General features: G+C 43.4%; 1 protein-coding gene and 1 long non-coding RNA gene across 5 annotated transcripts; one reads left to right on the forward strand and one right to left on the reverse strand.

The window, feature by feature from the left end:
- Positions 1 to 87: 87 nt before the first annotated feature.
- Positions 88 to 10962, reverse strand: Mettl3 (methyltransferase 3, N6-adenosine-methyltransferase complex catalytic subunit). Of its 4 annotated transcripts, none has more exons than XM_087586100.1 (12): positions 10751 to 10962; positions 5669 to 5770; positions 5247 to 5464; positions 4764 to 5168; positions 3726 to 3901; positions 2954 to 3170; positions 2565 to 2752; positions 2214 to 2252; positions 1961 to 2069; positions 1814 to 1879; positions 1403 to 1515; positions 88 to 299 (listed from the first exon to the last, which is right to left on the reverse strand). In XM_087586100.1, the coding sequence occupies exons 4-12, from the start codon at positions 5019 to 5021 to the stop codon at positions 188 to 190; spliced, it is 1278 nt and encodes a 425-aa protein (XP_087442226.1). In that variant the 5' UTR covers positions 5022 to 5168; positions 5247 to 5464; positions 5669 to 5770; positions 10751 to 10962; the 3' UTR covers positions 88 to 187. The 4 variants fall into 4 exon arrangements, with proteins under 4 accessions (XP_087442226.1, XP_087442227.1, XP_087442225.1 ...); XM_087586101.1 differs by having other exon boundaries at positions 1383 to 1515; XM_087586099.1 differs by lacking the exon at positions 5669 to 5770 and having other exon boundaries at positions 1383 to 1515.
- LOC148000925 (uncharacterized) lies at positions 7817 to 12034 on the forward strand. The gene is made up of 2 exons (XR_015638750.1): positions 7817 to 10035; positions 10087 to 12034. It is a non-coding gene; the product is annotated as an uncharacterized LOC148000925 (long non-coding RNA).
- Positions 12035 to 14491: the final 2457 nt, after the last annotated feature.

Genomic DNA, 14491 nt, shown 5'->3' on the forward strand with positions numbered 1-14491 from the left:
TCCTCTTTTACTTATAATGAATCGTGCTAAGAAAAGAGTGGCACAAGGACACACAGTAAGTAGAAAACCAGAATTTCACTTCAAAAATGCCAATTATAATACAGACTTTTATTTATGTACAGGGTGGGGGACACTGCATAAGCACTTCTCTTCAGGCAGCCTGTGGAGCCACGGCTCTCAATGTCTCCTATAAGTTCTTAGGTTTAGAGATGACACCATCTGGATACCTGTGCTTAAACCGGGCAACCACATCTGGGTCCAGAAGGTGTATCCCATCCAGTTGGTTTCCAAGAGTAATCCTAAAACGGGGGAACAAAAGGCAAACAAATCTGTAAGGGCTTAATACTGTTAAAATATTCTGGTGACACCTCCTGCCACCAAATGGCCATGCCAGGTTTTGTTTCTTTAGCTCTCAGGGTCTCTCTATGTATTCTTAGGCTGTCCTAGAACTCTCCATGTAGACCAAGCTAACCTTGAACTCAGAGATCTACTTGCCTCTGCCTCCCAAGTGCTGGGGCTAAAGGTAGACTCCACTATGCCCAGCCCATGTCAATTTTTAAAAAGATCATAGCGGAGTTGGGGATTTAGCTCAGGGGTAGAGCGCTTGCCTAGCAAGCACAAGGCCCTGGGTTCGGTCCCCAGCTCCGAAAAAAAAAAGAAAAAGGAAAAAGGAAAAAAGAAAAACTGACTGGATTTTTCATTTTAATTTCTTTGGTGGTGGTCCTAGGGGTTGAACCTAGGCATCTTACACAGCCAGCCCCCTTCCCTTTTGAGACTTCTAACTAAATTGGATTCATTATGTAGCCTAGGCAGACCTTAACTTTGCAATCCTCCTGCTTCAGTCTCATGCCCTGAGATCCAGCTGGATCGGGATCTGTATATCTAAGGATTAGTAATTGATGCTAGCCAGACCTATTTTATTCAGTCATTGCTAGTGAATAATCCTTGGATAATTAAAAATGCCAGCCATTGGGGTTGGGGATTTAGCTCAGTGGTAGAGCGCTTGCCTAGGAAGCGCAAGGCCCTGGGTTCGGTCCCCAGCTCCGAAAAAAAGAACAAAAAAAAAAAAAAAAAAAAAAGCCAGCCATTGGAGTCAAGCATTAAAACTGACAGATTAAATACTTAGTAGCCACTAGGGGGCAGATTTAATATATGCGACAGAATAGCTGAAAATCCTTGGGCAGTTATAACTTTAAGAACAGCCCTTTCCGTTCTAATGAATGTTGTAGATTCCAGTAAAATGATTTAAACATAAGCTTAAGCCATCTGAGTTTTTAAAGCCCATTTGTAGACTACCAGAAATTACACAACTCAGTGATTTCTGTCTTTGACTATACAGGTTTTTTTGGGGGGGGGCGAGGCAGAGGTGGGAAGGCACTAGCCTGTTGTCTAGTAATGTTACCAGTTGGGCTGCACATTGTGTGGTCGTCCAAATAACTCAATCTTTCGGGTGCCAGGGGACAGTCTCTCAATCATGCCATATATTTCATCTGGTTTGTGACTGGTGGAACGAACCTAGAAAATAAAAACTCAAGCTACTTTAAGTTATTCAAGATTGCCCAATAGATGAGAAATAGCTCAACGGTTATGAGCACTTCTTGCTCTTCCAGAGGACTCGGGTTCAATTCCCAGCACCTACATGGCAGCTCATGACACCCTCATAAAGACATACATGCAGGCAAAATACTGATACACATGAAATAAATTTTTAAAAAGTTACTCAAGATTGCAATTCTAGCCTGGTCTGTGTTATCCAAATGAGACTATCTGACAGGAGTATTGAATTGAAAATCTGAAAACTTTAGACACATACCTCAGCTACAATCACATCGCAATCCAGACCCTGGTTGAAGCCTTGGGGATTTCCTTTGACACCAACCTGTTCATCACAGAGAACATGGTTACTTTATGAAGCCACAGCTCTCTGTCCTGAGCAGTTCCTCCTCCTGCTGTTACTCACCAAGCAGTGCTCCTTCCCGTGGTTCAGCCAGTGGCCTGTCCGGCCTGTCCTGATGATGCGCTGCAGCTGATTGGTCTTCACCCAGATGATCTCGTCCACCCGCTCGTAACTGTGGAGCATACGAGAGAACGTGAGCTTAACCAGCCTCACAACTGAGGCACAGCACTAGAAGCAGAGGCACTGAGAGAAGGGACATGCATCTCACAGTTCAAATTACATCTCCCTCAAAAAGGGAAACACAGTTTCTACTTACCCCCAGAGGTTCAGACATTCTCTGCCCAATTCCATGGCCCTAAAAGATGGAAGGTTAAACAGTTTGCCCATGTTTCCATAATTTCCCTTCAGAATATCTTATGTATTATAAATGTCAGAAGCATTTACACCACTGGGGCAACTGAGTAGAATGAAAAGACGAAGTAGCAGCTAATCTGAGAGACCTTATTTTTCTAAAATCAAGAATCCCAAGTATTAGTGCTATAAACATCAGACCCCATGGAAGGGGCAGGCCTCCTAAGTCTGTGACACATTTAATCGAATGCCTGACAGCCCCAGGGTTTTACCCAGTTTTCACTCTGCCCGTACCTACATATCTGGATTATATTACCTGCCTGTGACCCAGAGGAAAAGAAAGCCATCATCCTGTAGTACTGGTATATTGAGCCTGCGCATCTCGTCATCTGTTAACGTCCCATACGGTAGCTCCATGTGAATATCCCAAGGTGGGTCAGCCATCACAACTGCAAATTTGCCCAAGATACTGACGTCCAGGTAGCGGATATCACAACAGATCCACTGCATGAGGTAGTAGGTGGTCATCTTTCCTTCTTTCACAGACTACGGTCCCGAGCCCTCTAACTCAAGCACTCCTATCCCCTCCCATCAGTAAGCCAGATTGCTAACTTGTTCCCTGTTTTTCTACACGTATGGCTATCCCACTCAGTTTAAGTATCTAGCTTCAAGTAGGCTTTCCCAGCCTGTGCAGACATGTGGTACCTGGGGTGGAAAGAGTCGGTCTGCACTGGAGTCGCCCCCAACGCTCTGTGTAAGAGCAAGCTCCTGGCTCGGCATGTGCTCCTTGCTGCCAGGACTCTCAGAATCCACACAGGCGTCAATTTCATAGTGGACATACTTGCAGGTGTCCATGTGGAAGCAGGTGTTCAGGAAAGAGCAATCACCTAAAGACTCATCAGTGTGCTTGTTGATAATCCGTCTGGGAAAATAAAACGGAATCAGAATCAAGACAGTACTCAGAAGTAGAGTATACAATTCAAGTGCAAAATTTCTTGTTCTCCCCCAATTTTCTGTACTGTTACACTAAAGCACTTTAGCTTTTTCTGAATGAAGACTTATCTGGGGGGCAGTGGCTTGGGCTATCATCCCAGCACTGATAACTAGAGCCGGATATCAGAAAGGTCCTCCTCGGCACGGCGGCCTGAGCTATGAAACCCTGTCTCAACACCAGAATACAGACTTCTTCTCTCACTAAAGGAAAGAAGAGAGTCCAGGAAGGACCTTGGCTCATTACTTCAGGGTAAAACACTGGCCCTAAGCCCAGGTTCCTGATTTCTCCTAGGACTACCTTCCTTCCAGACTTTAGCTTTCATCGTTACTCAGAGACCCAGATGCTCGACTAGAAAGTTTTCCTTTTTGCAAGTGAGCCTGTATTCCTTCTCATACAGTAGCCATTCCAAAGGCAGGAAGAATGTGCTGCAAAGGAGTTACTGCTTCTGGAAAACCCTCCCCACCTCGTTCCCTCCCAAGAGACCTGAAGTGCAGCTTGCGACAAGGCCGATCAGCGTCACTGGCTTTCATGCACTCTTCCTTGGTCCCATAGTCACAAAATTCTTGCACCTGGGCCCGACCTCGAGAGCGGAACTTTTCAACAATGGACTGTTCCTTGGCTGTTGTGGTATTTAATAGCTCTAGGATCTCCTGACTGACCTGTGACAGAAGTAGCCTTGGTCTTAAGGGTTTGTAGATAAATCAGCCCTTGAACTGCCTCCACAAGTCTAATCACATAATGTCTGAAGAATAAGGTGAATAAACCATGTAGAGAGTTGGAATGGGCTCCGTCCTCCTCACAAGCATTTAGAATGGAATTCAAATGCAAAAAGCCTGGTTTCTTTAACTGAGCAGTAAGCGGATCTTACCTCCCTAAAAGAGTAACTTTCCCTCAAAAAAGCTAATTAGTATTGACTGGGTAACTAAGAAAGGCACAGTGCGAGTATTCTATTGCTTAACTCAGTCTATTCAATAATTCTGTAAAGGAGAACTCTGGTTATCATCATCAAAGGCCAAACTATTTAAAACTACATTAAAAGTCAGCAGCAAACAAGAATTCAATGTAGTTCAAATCAGAACCACTGTATTGATAATTTCATCAACTTCCAACTTGGTCCAAATGAGTATTTATTTGAATTTCTGCTTTCTCTGAATCCTCTTTTGAGGATTCATCCAGATTCTGTAAATAAGGAATTCTTCAAAATGGCATTATTGATATTTTAAGACTAGACAGTTTTATTTGGGGAAGGAAGAACAGAAGGGGTCCTACTATACATTGTAGCATGTTTAGCAAAAGTTTTAGCCCCTACGTTCCAGATCCTCTATCTATTCAGTGCCAATAGCACTCTACCATACTGTGTTAACATTGGACCCAGACACCACTAAACACTTGGGGAAGAGGAAAATCATTCCCGTTGAGAACCACTGCTCTATGTCTTAATTCTAAGAAATATTCCTTGTGCAAACAGTAACAAGTCAGGACTGTAACTGAGGAATGTGGGTGTTTTCACACAATCCCTACCTTCTTGCTCTGCTGTTCCTTAGTTGACTGTTGGTTCAAAAGACTTTCTATCTCCAGGTCAACATCTGAGGCAGCGTGCTTCCTTGATTTCTTAGCTGGCTCCTTAGCTGGTTCTGATGTTGAAGAGCCCAGACCAGATGCTAAAGAGCTGGTAAAGGTAGCCACTGTAGTCAAGTCCTGCTCTGCACGCCGTTTCTGCCCTGTGATAGTCCCTGCTGCCTCTCCAAGGCCTTTCTTTTCTGCCACAGCCCCCATCATGGCAGACAGCTTGGAGTGGTCAGCATAGGTTACGAGAGTGGGATGTGCGTCATCTTGTAGGAGACCTCGCTTTACCTCAATCAACTCCTGGGCAGCAAATTTCTGTAGAAGGCTTTCTACCCCATCTTGAGTGGCAGGTGCATCTGGCTAAAGAAAGGAGATGACCATAAGACACCATGAACAAAAGCAAATGTGTGATAAATTCCAATTTTATCAGGTTATTACCGTAGAGATGGCAAGACGGATGGATACAGCATCAGTGGGCAAGGTTAAGGCGAGATCTGAGAGGTGGTGTAGCAACTTCTTCTCTAACTCAGGGTCTGTAGCTAATTCAGGGACTATAGACGTTGTGCTGGGCTTAGGGCCACTAGAGGTAGGGGCAGTAGGCACTGGGCTATCACTACGGAAGGTTGGGGACAGTGCTGCTTCTGGATTCCTTAAGTCTAAAAGGAAGAAAATAAAATGGAAAGGGTCAGTACTACCAATGTTCACACTCCTCGGGGTTTGATTCTCCACATTCCTTGTACACACATCTTTCACTTCACACAGGTTCTCTGACCAGCATTAGTGATGGATCACCTTTCACGAACACATTAGCTTTTGCTGTTTTGCCAGAATAATCCTGGATTTTACTGAGAACTACTCACCGTTTCTCTGTTGGGGTAGCAATCTTTTCCTGAGTCTCTGCCCCCACTGCTTCAAAGGAAGTGAAGTAGCACGGTGCACTCACAGACCTCTGCCACCTTCTCCTTCGCTCAAATGTCACAATAAATCCACACTTTAACTTAAAATTTCAAAAAATGAGTACTTTCAATAATCAAGACTGGGATCTGATTCTGTTTTCCAGGGATAGATTATGAATTTTTAATAAAGCATGGCCACTGGCCATGGAGAACATGTTTCACACTTATAAACATCAGACCCTTGGAATATCTGGCTAAAGGCCAGATCAACAAAGGATGGTTCCAGCAGATTTCCACTGTCTGCTCTCACGCCACTAACTGTACACATGGAAAGGTCATGGAAGCACAGTAAAGGTTTGGATGATTTAGCATAACTGCCTTAGCTAAAAGTATGCAAGGAATATAAGTAATAATTAGTACATAGTATACTTACAGCAGTGTAAGAGAAATACTTGCAGTTAGCAGGACTGAGCTGCTGGTTACTAGACGCTTAGAATTCGCAGATGCTACAAGTCTAATAAACGTGAACTAAAACAGTCACAGCACTAGGAGCAAGTCCTGAGCTTTCTTACTCAGGTTAATTTGTTTGAAGTGCCAAAAATTACTTTCAATGAGCAAACATGCACAATAAGAGCCATTGTAACAAGGAAATAAACTATTTTTAAATAGGAATTCAGATTCTATCAACAGTTAAAGTATTTTCTTGACTCAAAGTATGCCAAAGGGGTAATATATAAGTTGTGGAAGCCGGGCCTATAAGCCTAGCTTTTTGGGAGGCTAAGGCAGGAAGGATCACAGAAGCGTTGGGCTACAGAGTAGTTTATGCCTAAATCTAGACAGTTTAGCAAACCTTTCTCAAACTATAAATTTAGAAAGGCAGCTGGGCATAGTCGCACATTGCCTTTAATTCCAGTATCCATGCTGGGGCAGGCAGACAGCTCTGAGTTTGAGGCCAGCTTGGTGTACACAGCTAGTTCCAGGCCAGCCAGAGTTACATGGTGAGGCACTGTCTATAAACAAACAAATAAATAGCAAAAACCAGTAAAAATAAAAATAAATAAAAATAATTAAGGGCTGGCTTATAGCTCAGTGGTAGACTGCTTGCTCACAGGTAGAACCTCTAGAAATAATCAATCAATCAAAACCAATTAGATATATAAATAAAAATAACTAAGGGCTAGCATATGCCTAAATAGTATAGTGAATTGCCAGCTCTTTGTAAAAACCCTAGACATAGTATCAGTGAATCCCCTCCCCAGCCCACCCCAAAAATGGGGACTTTTTGATAGGGACTATAAAAATATGGGTATGTTTTTTATGTAGCTCTGGCCATCTTGGAACTCACTATGTAGTCCAGAGATCTGCCTGCCTCTGCCTCCCAAGTGTGGAATCAGTGCTGGAAAAGCATACACCACCATGACTATCCTAATACAGGTAAGTTTAAATCAAAGCATATCACTACTTGGACATGAAGTGATTTTTCACAGGGCCTTACTATTTAGTCCAGGCTGACCTGGAACGAACCTACTATGTAGCCCAGGGTATCCTCGAACTCTGCTGCCTTCGCCTCCCAAGTACCAAGATTACAGGTCTGGGCCATCATATCTGGCCTTGTCTGCCTGAGACAGGATATACTTAGTTCATGCTAACCTAAAATTTTCTAACCTCCTGCTGGGGTTATAGGCATGTAATGCCAGGTCTAGCTTACTAGGTAGATTTTGAAATGTTTTTAAGTCAAGTCATATATTAACCATTTCTCCATTTATACTCAAATTATGTGCCCAGGGCTGAAGAGATGGCTTGATGGTTAAAGTGTTTGGTGTTCTTACAGAGGACCTGGGGTTTGGTTTCCAGAACCTATATGATGGCTCACAACTATTTGTAAATGCAGTTCCATGGGATCCAAAGACCTCTTCTGGCATTGAAGGGTACTGGGAACACACATGGTGCACATAATTACACGAAGTCAAAATGCTTATATACATAAAAAATACAAACAAATGTATGCCAAGCACTATATAATACAATCCTGTTTCTACAAATGTTTATTTTGCTAATCAAGATTCAAGGCCTCTCTAGGCAATTCTTTTTTGTTGTTATTGTTTTGTTTTTCAAGACAAGGTCCCTCTGTGTAGCCCTGGCCATCCTAGAACTGGTTCTGTAGAGCAGGCTGGCCTTGAACTCCGCCTCCTGAGAGCAAACTCAGAGTTATGTGTGTGCCCTAGCACCTGGCGTGGTGATGTTTATTAGACATCAATTTTGTAGGCTTCTGTCTAGGCCAATTTAATGAGCACACTTTGGGGAAGCTGTCCATGATCCAAACAAATGTAAATAAATAAATAGTACATTTTTTTTTCTCGGAGCTGAGAACCGAACCCAGGGCCTTGTGCTTACTAGGCAAGCGTTCTACCACTGAGCTACATCCCCAACCCTAAATAGTACATTCTTAAGCATTTTTTATGATTTCAAACTTCTAACTAAAGCTCCAGAAACATCCTTTTAAATGTAATCTAGTCAAAATTCTGTGTGGAAACATTACTTCTGAAGCCACAAATATAGTTAAAACTCTTATTTTACATAAATGCACTGATACCTAATATTACATATGTTTAAATAAACTTTCTGATATTAGATTTCAAACAATCTATCAACTCAAATAAGCAATCTGACGGTTGTGCCCATTATATTTCTGTGATTAAGATGTTATTTCTCTTCATTCCTTTTATATTTAAGACAGAGTCTTACTTTGGAGCTCTGGCTATCCCGTAACCCATTATGTACACCATGCTGGCTTCAAACTCTGTCTGCTTCTGTTTCCAGAGTGGTGGGCTTAAAGGCATGTGCTACCACAGTCCACCTTTTTGGTTTTGAGGCAAGTTCTTTTCCAGTACACAGGCTGGCTATATCCCTGAGGATGACCTTGAAGTCAAGAGATTCTTGTCTAAGGACAAGATGACTTGTATGCCTCTAGCCCCAACCAGACTGACAATTTTCAACATATTTTTTTACATAAAGCAAGCTTTTTCGGTTACTAAAAGGTTTTTCTTTTTTTTTTTTTTTTTCTTTTTTTCAGAGCTGGGGATCGAACCCAGGGCCTTGCGCTCGCTAGGCAAGCGCTCTACCACTGAGCTAAATCCCCAACCCCAGGTTTTTCTTTTTCATTTGTGCATGAGTGTTACAGTGGCAGGCCCCACTACTCTACCTTATTTGCTTGAGACAGGGTGAGTCCCTTACTGAATTTGGACAGCTAGGTTGGTAGCCAGTGAGCCCCCCCATGATCCTTCTTGTCTCTGCAGCCGACAGCACTTGGAGACCTCTGTGCTAGAGATTTGAACTCTGATCCTCACGCTTGTACAGCAAATGTTCTTACCTGCTGCACTGTCTCCCTCCAGCCCCTAAACGACTGTTTTCAAAAAGGCAGTAAGATACTTAAGTCTAGTAACTGGAGACTTTGGTAAATAGATTAAAAGCCAACTTAGTCGTTTGTCTATGACAGATATGTAATTATGTTTTCTACCTAAGACTGATAAACAAAAAGAAACAGGAGCTGGAGAAACATCTAGGCAGTTGAGAGCCCTGACTGCACTTGTTGAAGACCTAGTTTTGATTCCTAGAGATTCCCAGTACCCACATGGCGGCTAACAACTTTCTAAAACTCCAGCTGCAGAGGACTGTGAGGTGCAAGGCATCTTTTTCTGGCCCCCAGGGGCACCAGGTGTGTGGTGCACAGACGTCACAGACATACATGCAGACAAAGCACCCATAATCCATACAAATAAAATAAACAAACAGGGGTTACTTATACGAAAACCAAACTTACCAGGCACAGATGTTTGTTTGGTGAGGAAAAAAACCCTCCAAATCTTGGTTTCTAATTATTGTCTTTTCCTATGTTTTGCACTTTGTGTTCCATAATGCCCTGTTATCTTTTTAAAATTATGTAATCTGATAAATCTTGTATTGGCTAATGCAATTTAAAAATCAAGGACAAATTTAACTGGCAACTCCAGTAGGCTGGCCCCACTGAGGATACCCCGTTTCTGTTCTTTAGTCATTGTACTGACCATGGACTCATTCATTTATCATCATATTTTGTTGTTTTGTTTTGAGAGAAGGTCCCTCTGTGTACTCCTGACTGTCCTGGAACTCACAACTCACCATGTATACCAGGCTGGTCTCAAACTCATAGACTCTTGTCTATGCCTCCAAAGCGCTGGGATTAAAGGTATGGGCCACCATGCTGGGTTTTCTCCCTGGCTTTTTCTTCTAATTTTCTTTGATTTTCACCTAGATTTTAAGCTCCTTTAAGGTAAGAGCAGTGTCATCTTTTTGTTGAAACTCATGAATAGTGTAAATATGCAATAAATGTTTACTAATTACAGTAAGAATCTTGCCAGAGCACCCAGATCCAGAAAGTGACCACGTGAACTTAATTTCCCCAAGGTCTGCTGATGGGAAGTGCCTTCAAGTTTTCTAGCTTTATCACCCAAGGGGGAGGGCGTGTTTAAAGACCAAAACCAAGTGTTTTCAGATTCTTGCTACGTTTGTTAACAGTTGCATTACTCATTCAGCACCACTAGTGAGGACCTTGTAGTGGCTGCTAAACTGGGCACTGGGGATATACAGAAGCAGCCCTTGCTCCCCGCGTACAATGAGAAAGAAAAGACAGTGATAACGCAAACGTTACAACTAAGGTAAACCAGGCACAGAAGCAACAAAAAGGGCTTTGCTGCCTCTCGGAATAGGGTACTGAGAGGCTTCACAGACGCAACGTTCTCTTAGGACTGGAGTGGGGCACAAGGAAAGGTGTGGGCTCCATGTTGGTGTGGTGTTACGCTTGAAAAACAGGCGCCCTGGAGGAGGAGGCACTGCAAGCTTTCCCGCAGGTGGACACACGGTTCAGCTCCTCAGGGGGAAAACGGTCTAACCAACAGCCCAGGAGTCCGATAAAGGGTTGCTCCGGAAAGGGCGCAGAGCCCGGGGCTGTCTTTCTCTCCAGGAGTCGCTCGCCCCGCCCCGGCCCGCCCCGACCACCCCACACCTCACCCAAGTGCCCAGAGTCCTGCTTCCGCCGCCGCTGCAGTCTCTCGCGAAGCGAGTCCAGTTGTTTCTTATGGGCCTGGATAGAGCTCCACGTGTCCGACATCCTAGTTCCTAGCGCGGACTAGCACATCCCCAGCCTAGAACGAAGATACATCTAATTCTCACGCGGACGCCCGAAAGGCCAGCCGGATAAAGAGCCAAGATGAAAAGCCACTTCCGGTTGGCGAACCAGCGGACGTAATCCTCACCGCAGTTCTGTCTCGTGCTTCCGGGAGCGCTGAGGCTGTGTTTGCCATGTTGGTAGCTGGCAGAGCGGCCATGTTGACTCTTTAAGTCGTTAGTGACCACACATTAAAATAGCAGGACTAGAACATGTGTGAGTGTTTGACGGATGGGTGTATGTGTCGGGAGATAGATGGGCGGGATGCGGTGAACAGATTGTTTGTCTGGTCGATTGTGTACTCTGGTCCTTGCTCATGCTAGCAAGCACTGTATCACAGATTTCTGCTCTTCAGGACCCAGATTTTCTAAGTTAAATATGATCAGTTTTTTTTTTCCTCTTTTTTCTTTTTATAAAATGTGTGTGAAAGGAGAGTAGAGTTTCACTATGTGGCTCTGCCTAGTCTCCAATTCGCAACCCTCCTGCCTCAATATCCTGAGTGCTGGGAATTCAGATAAATTCTAAGACAAACACCTTAATTAGAGAGCCATCTTTTTCAGTGCGAGGGAGCACTTTTTAAAAATGTACAGCAGGAGCTGGAGAGATGACTGGGCAGTTAAGAACATTGACTGCTCTTCCAGACGTCCTGAGTTCAATTTCCAGCAATCACATGGTCATTCATATCCGTCTGTAATTGGATCTGATGCACTCTTCTGCTGTGTCTGAAAACAGCCACGTGTACTCATATACATATAATAAATTGTTCTTTTTTTAAAAAAATGTGCAGGAAATGGGGAGGTAGCTCAGGAAAATGTTTGCCGTGGAAGGATGAGATTTCCAGAACCCACAGAAATTTAAGGCAAAGCTGTGTGTGCTAGCAGACATTGTTTTAGCTTAATTTTGAAAAAGTTTTTTTGTGTTTGAATGTTTGCATATATGTGTGTTTACACACACACACACACACACACACACACACACACACACACCTACCTAGGTCCCTTGGAGACCAGAAGAGGGAGTCATCCTCATGAACTGGAGTTACAGACAGCTGGGATCTGCAGTGTGGGTGCTGGGGTTTGAACTTGAGTTCACTTCTGTAATAATAAATAGTGCTCTTTATGACTGAACCATCTCTCTAACTCATGATTAGGCAGTTTTAATCTCAGTGTTGGAAAGGCAGAGACTGCTAGATCTCTTGGGCTGGCTAGCAAACCTAGCTAGAAACAAGAACTAAAGTAAAATAGTTCTATTATCAGAATGAGAGCAATGCTGAAGTTAATCATTCACAAATCTGGATTCCATTGATAAGATCACTGTTTTGTGTTCATGATGCTGGGAATTAAACTATTGGGTCTCTCTAACACTAAGCTATTTCCCCAGCTCAGAGATCACTGCTCTTTTAAGGTCCTTAACATGTGGACCCTATGACATATATAGAAATTATAATTAAATGTTTTTATAAAATATGTCGTGTGTGTTGTTAGAGGTCAGGCATTGTGCCCTGGCCTTGTGCATGCTGGGTAAGTGCTCTGCCATTGAGCAATCCAGCCCAAATATACATATATATGTAAAATTTATTGTTTTGAGATATGTAGCCCAGACTGGCCTTAGACGCACAGAGATTCACCTGCACCCTGAATGCTAAGGTTAAAGGTGTGAGCCACCTCACCTGGCAATAACTTCTGAGCTTTAGCTGTTCTGTCAAATATGGTAAAAGTATCCATTTACTGGGTTAAGTTGGCAGTGTGCAATTTTATAAAAATAAGCATATTATTCTAGAAACAAACTGTTTTCCACTTGTTTTTTTTTTTAAAGATTTGTTTATTTTATGTAGGTAATTTACTCTTTTCAGACACACCAGATCCCATTACAGATGGTTGACAGATGGTTGCTGGGATTTGAGCTCAGGACCTCTGGAAGAGCAGTCAGTGCTCTTAACCCCTGAGCCATCTCTCCAGCCTGCTTTCCACTTGTACAGAGGCAACAGACTGTATTTAGCACATAAGGTCTATGTACAGTAGTTTGATTGCAAAGACTAATAAAATTATTCCCTAAATAATGAAAAGTTAAGGGGCTGGAGAGATGGCTCAGTGGTTAAGAGCACTGACTGCACTTCCATCCATAATGGGATCTGCAGCCCTCGTCTGGTATGTCTGAAGACTGCTCCAGTGGACTCATAAAGTAAATAAATAAATGGGTGTGGTGGGGGATGTGCATAGTATGCACAACGCCAGAGCTCTCCAGGGCAGCAAAGCAAACTCAGTTTACACCTGATTTGAGCGGATGACTGCACCTCTTATGTGCAGCTTTGCCTCCTGTGCTGTGGGGGTTGGGTCCACAGTTGGACCAATGTCTCCAGTTCTTCATGTTCTTAGGTGGGATGCATATACTTTCTATTCTCCCTAAGTTTTTTCTCCGATGGTGAAATGAGCCCATTCAAGCCAGATTGGATTAAAGGCAGGTGTATATGTAGTCATGGCCGAGTGGTTAAGGCAATGGACTAGAAATCCATTGGGGTCTCCCCACACAGGTTGGAATCCTGATAACTGTGATAAATATTATTAAAGGACTGTAATATTTGTGACTAATATTCTTTATGGGGCTCAATGAAATACCTTTGCACACTTTCACAACACCAAACTCAACTCATTACTACCTGAAAGAAATATAGGACATTAAAAACAACAGTTCATAAAGGCAGGTGTATTAGGAATCCGCTCTTGAGTGAGTTCACTGCCCCCAAGGATTGAGGCCAGGGGGATTGCCATGGATGGGGGAAGAGAAAAAGATAAAGTGTTCTCACACAGGGAAAGAAGAGGAGAAAGGGAGAGGGAGGGGAGAGAGAGAGAGAGAGAGAGAGAGAGAGAGAGAGCTAGCTCAAAATGTCTGGATTATAGAGGGAGGAGCTTCTGGGGGAAGGGCAGGAATGGCAGGCAGCCCCGCCCCTGGAATGACAAATTCAAGGTTGTGAGCAGGGTATGCCAGGTAGGGACTGAGGGATGCTGGGAGAGCCTGGAGGACGGTCTGCTTTTATATGTAAAATATGCACCCCAGTTCCTTGTCCTGGGACTCAGAAACCAAACACTATTAATTTTGTTTCTCCCTTTGAGTGTGAACTGGCTTCTGCACAGAGTTAATAAAGAAACAGAATGTGGCAAGAGTGGTATTTCCTGAGTTCCAGAACCAAGATTTGCAGCCCACATTAGCTCTTTTGGATCCTGGGTCCACACGTTCAGCTGCTATGATAGCACACTTGAACAAAGTATTTAAAGGATTGGAAAGAAAGAAAGAGAGAGAGAGAGAAAGATAAAGGGGGGGGGGGCTGGAGAGATGGCTCAGAGGTTAAGAGCAGCGACTGCTCTTCCAGAGGTCCTGAGTTCAATTCCCAGCAACCACATGGTGGCTCTCAACCATCTGTAATGGTCATGTCTGAAGTCAGCGACTCTTCTGGTGTGTCTGAAGTCATCGACAGTGTACTCACATACATGAAATAAATAAATAAATCTTAAAAAAAAAAAAAGAGAGAGAGAGAGGGGGGCTGGGGATTTAGCTCAGTGGTAGAGCGCTTACCTAGGAAGTTCAAG

The sequence above is a fragment of the Rattus norvegicus genome, chromosome 15 (assembly GCF_021556685.1).
Source record: "Rattus norvegicus strain SHRSP/BbbUtx chromosome 15, alternate assembly SHRSP_T2T, whole genome shotgun sequence".
Classification (NCBI taxonomy): Eukaryota; Metazoa; Chordata; class Mammalia; order Rodentia; family Muridae; genus Rattus; species Rattus norvegicus.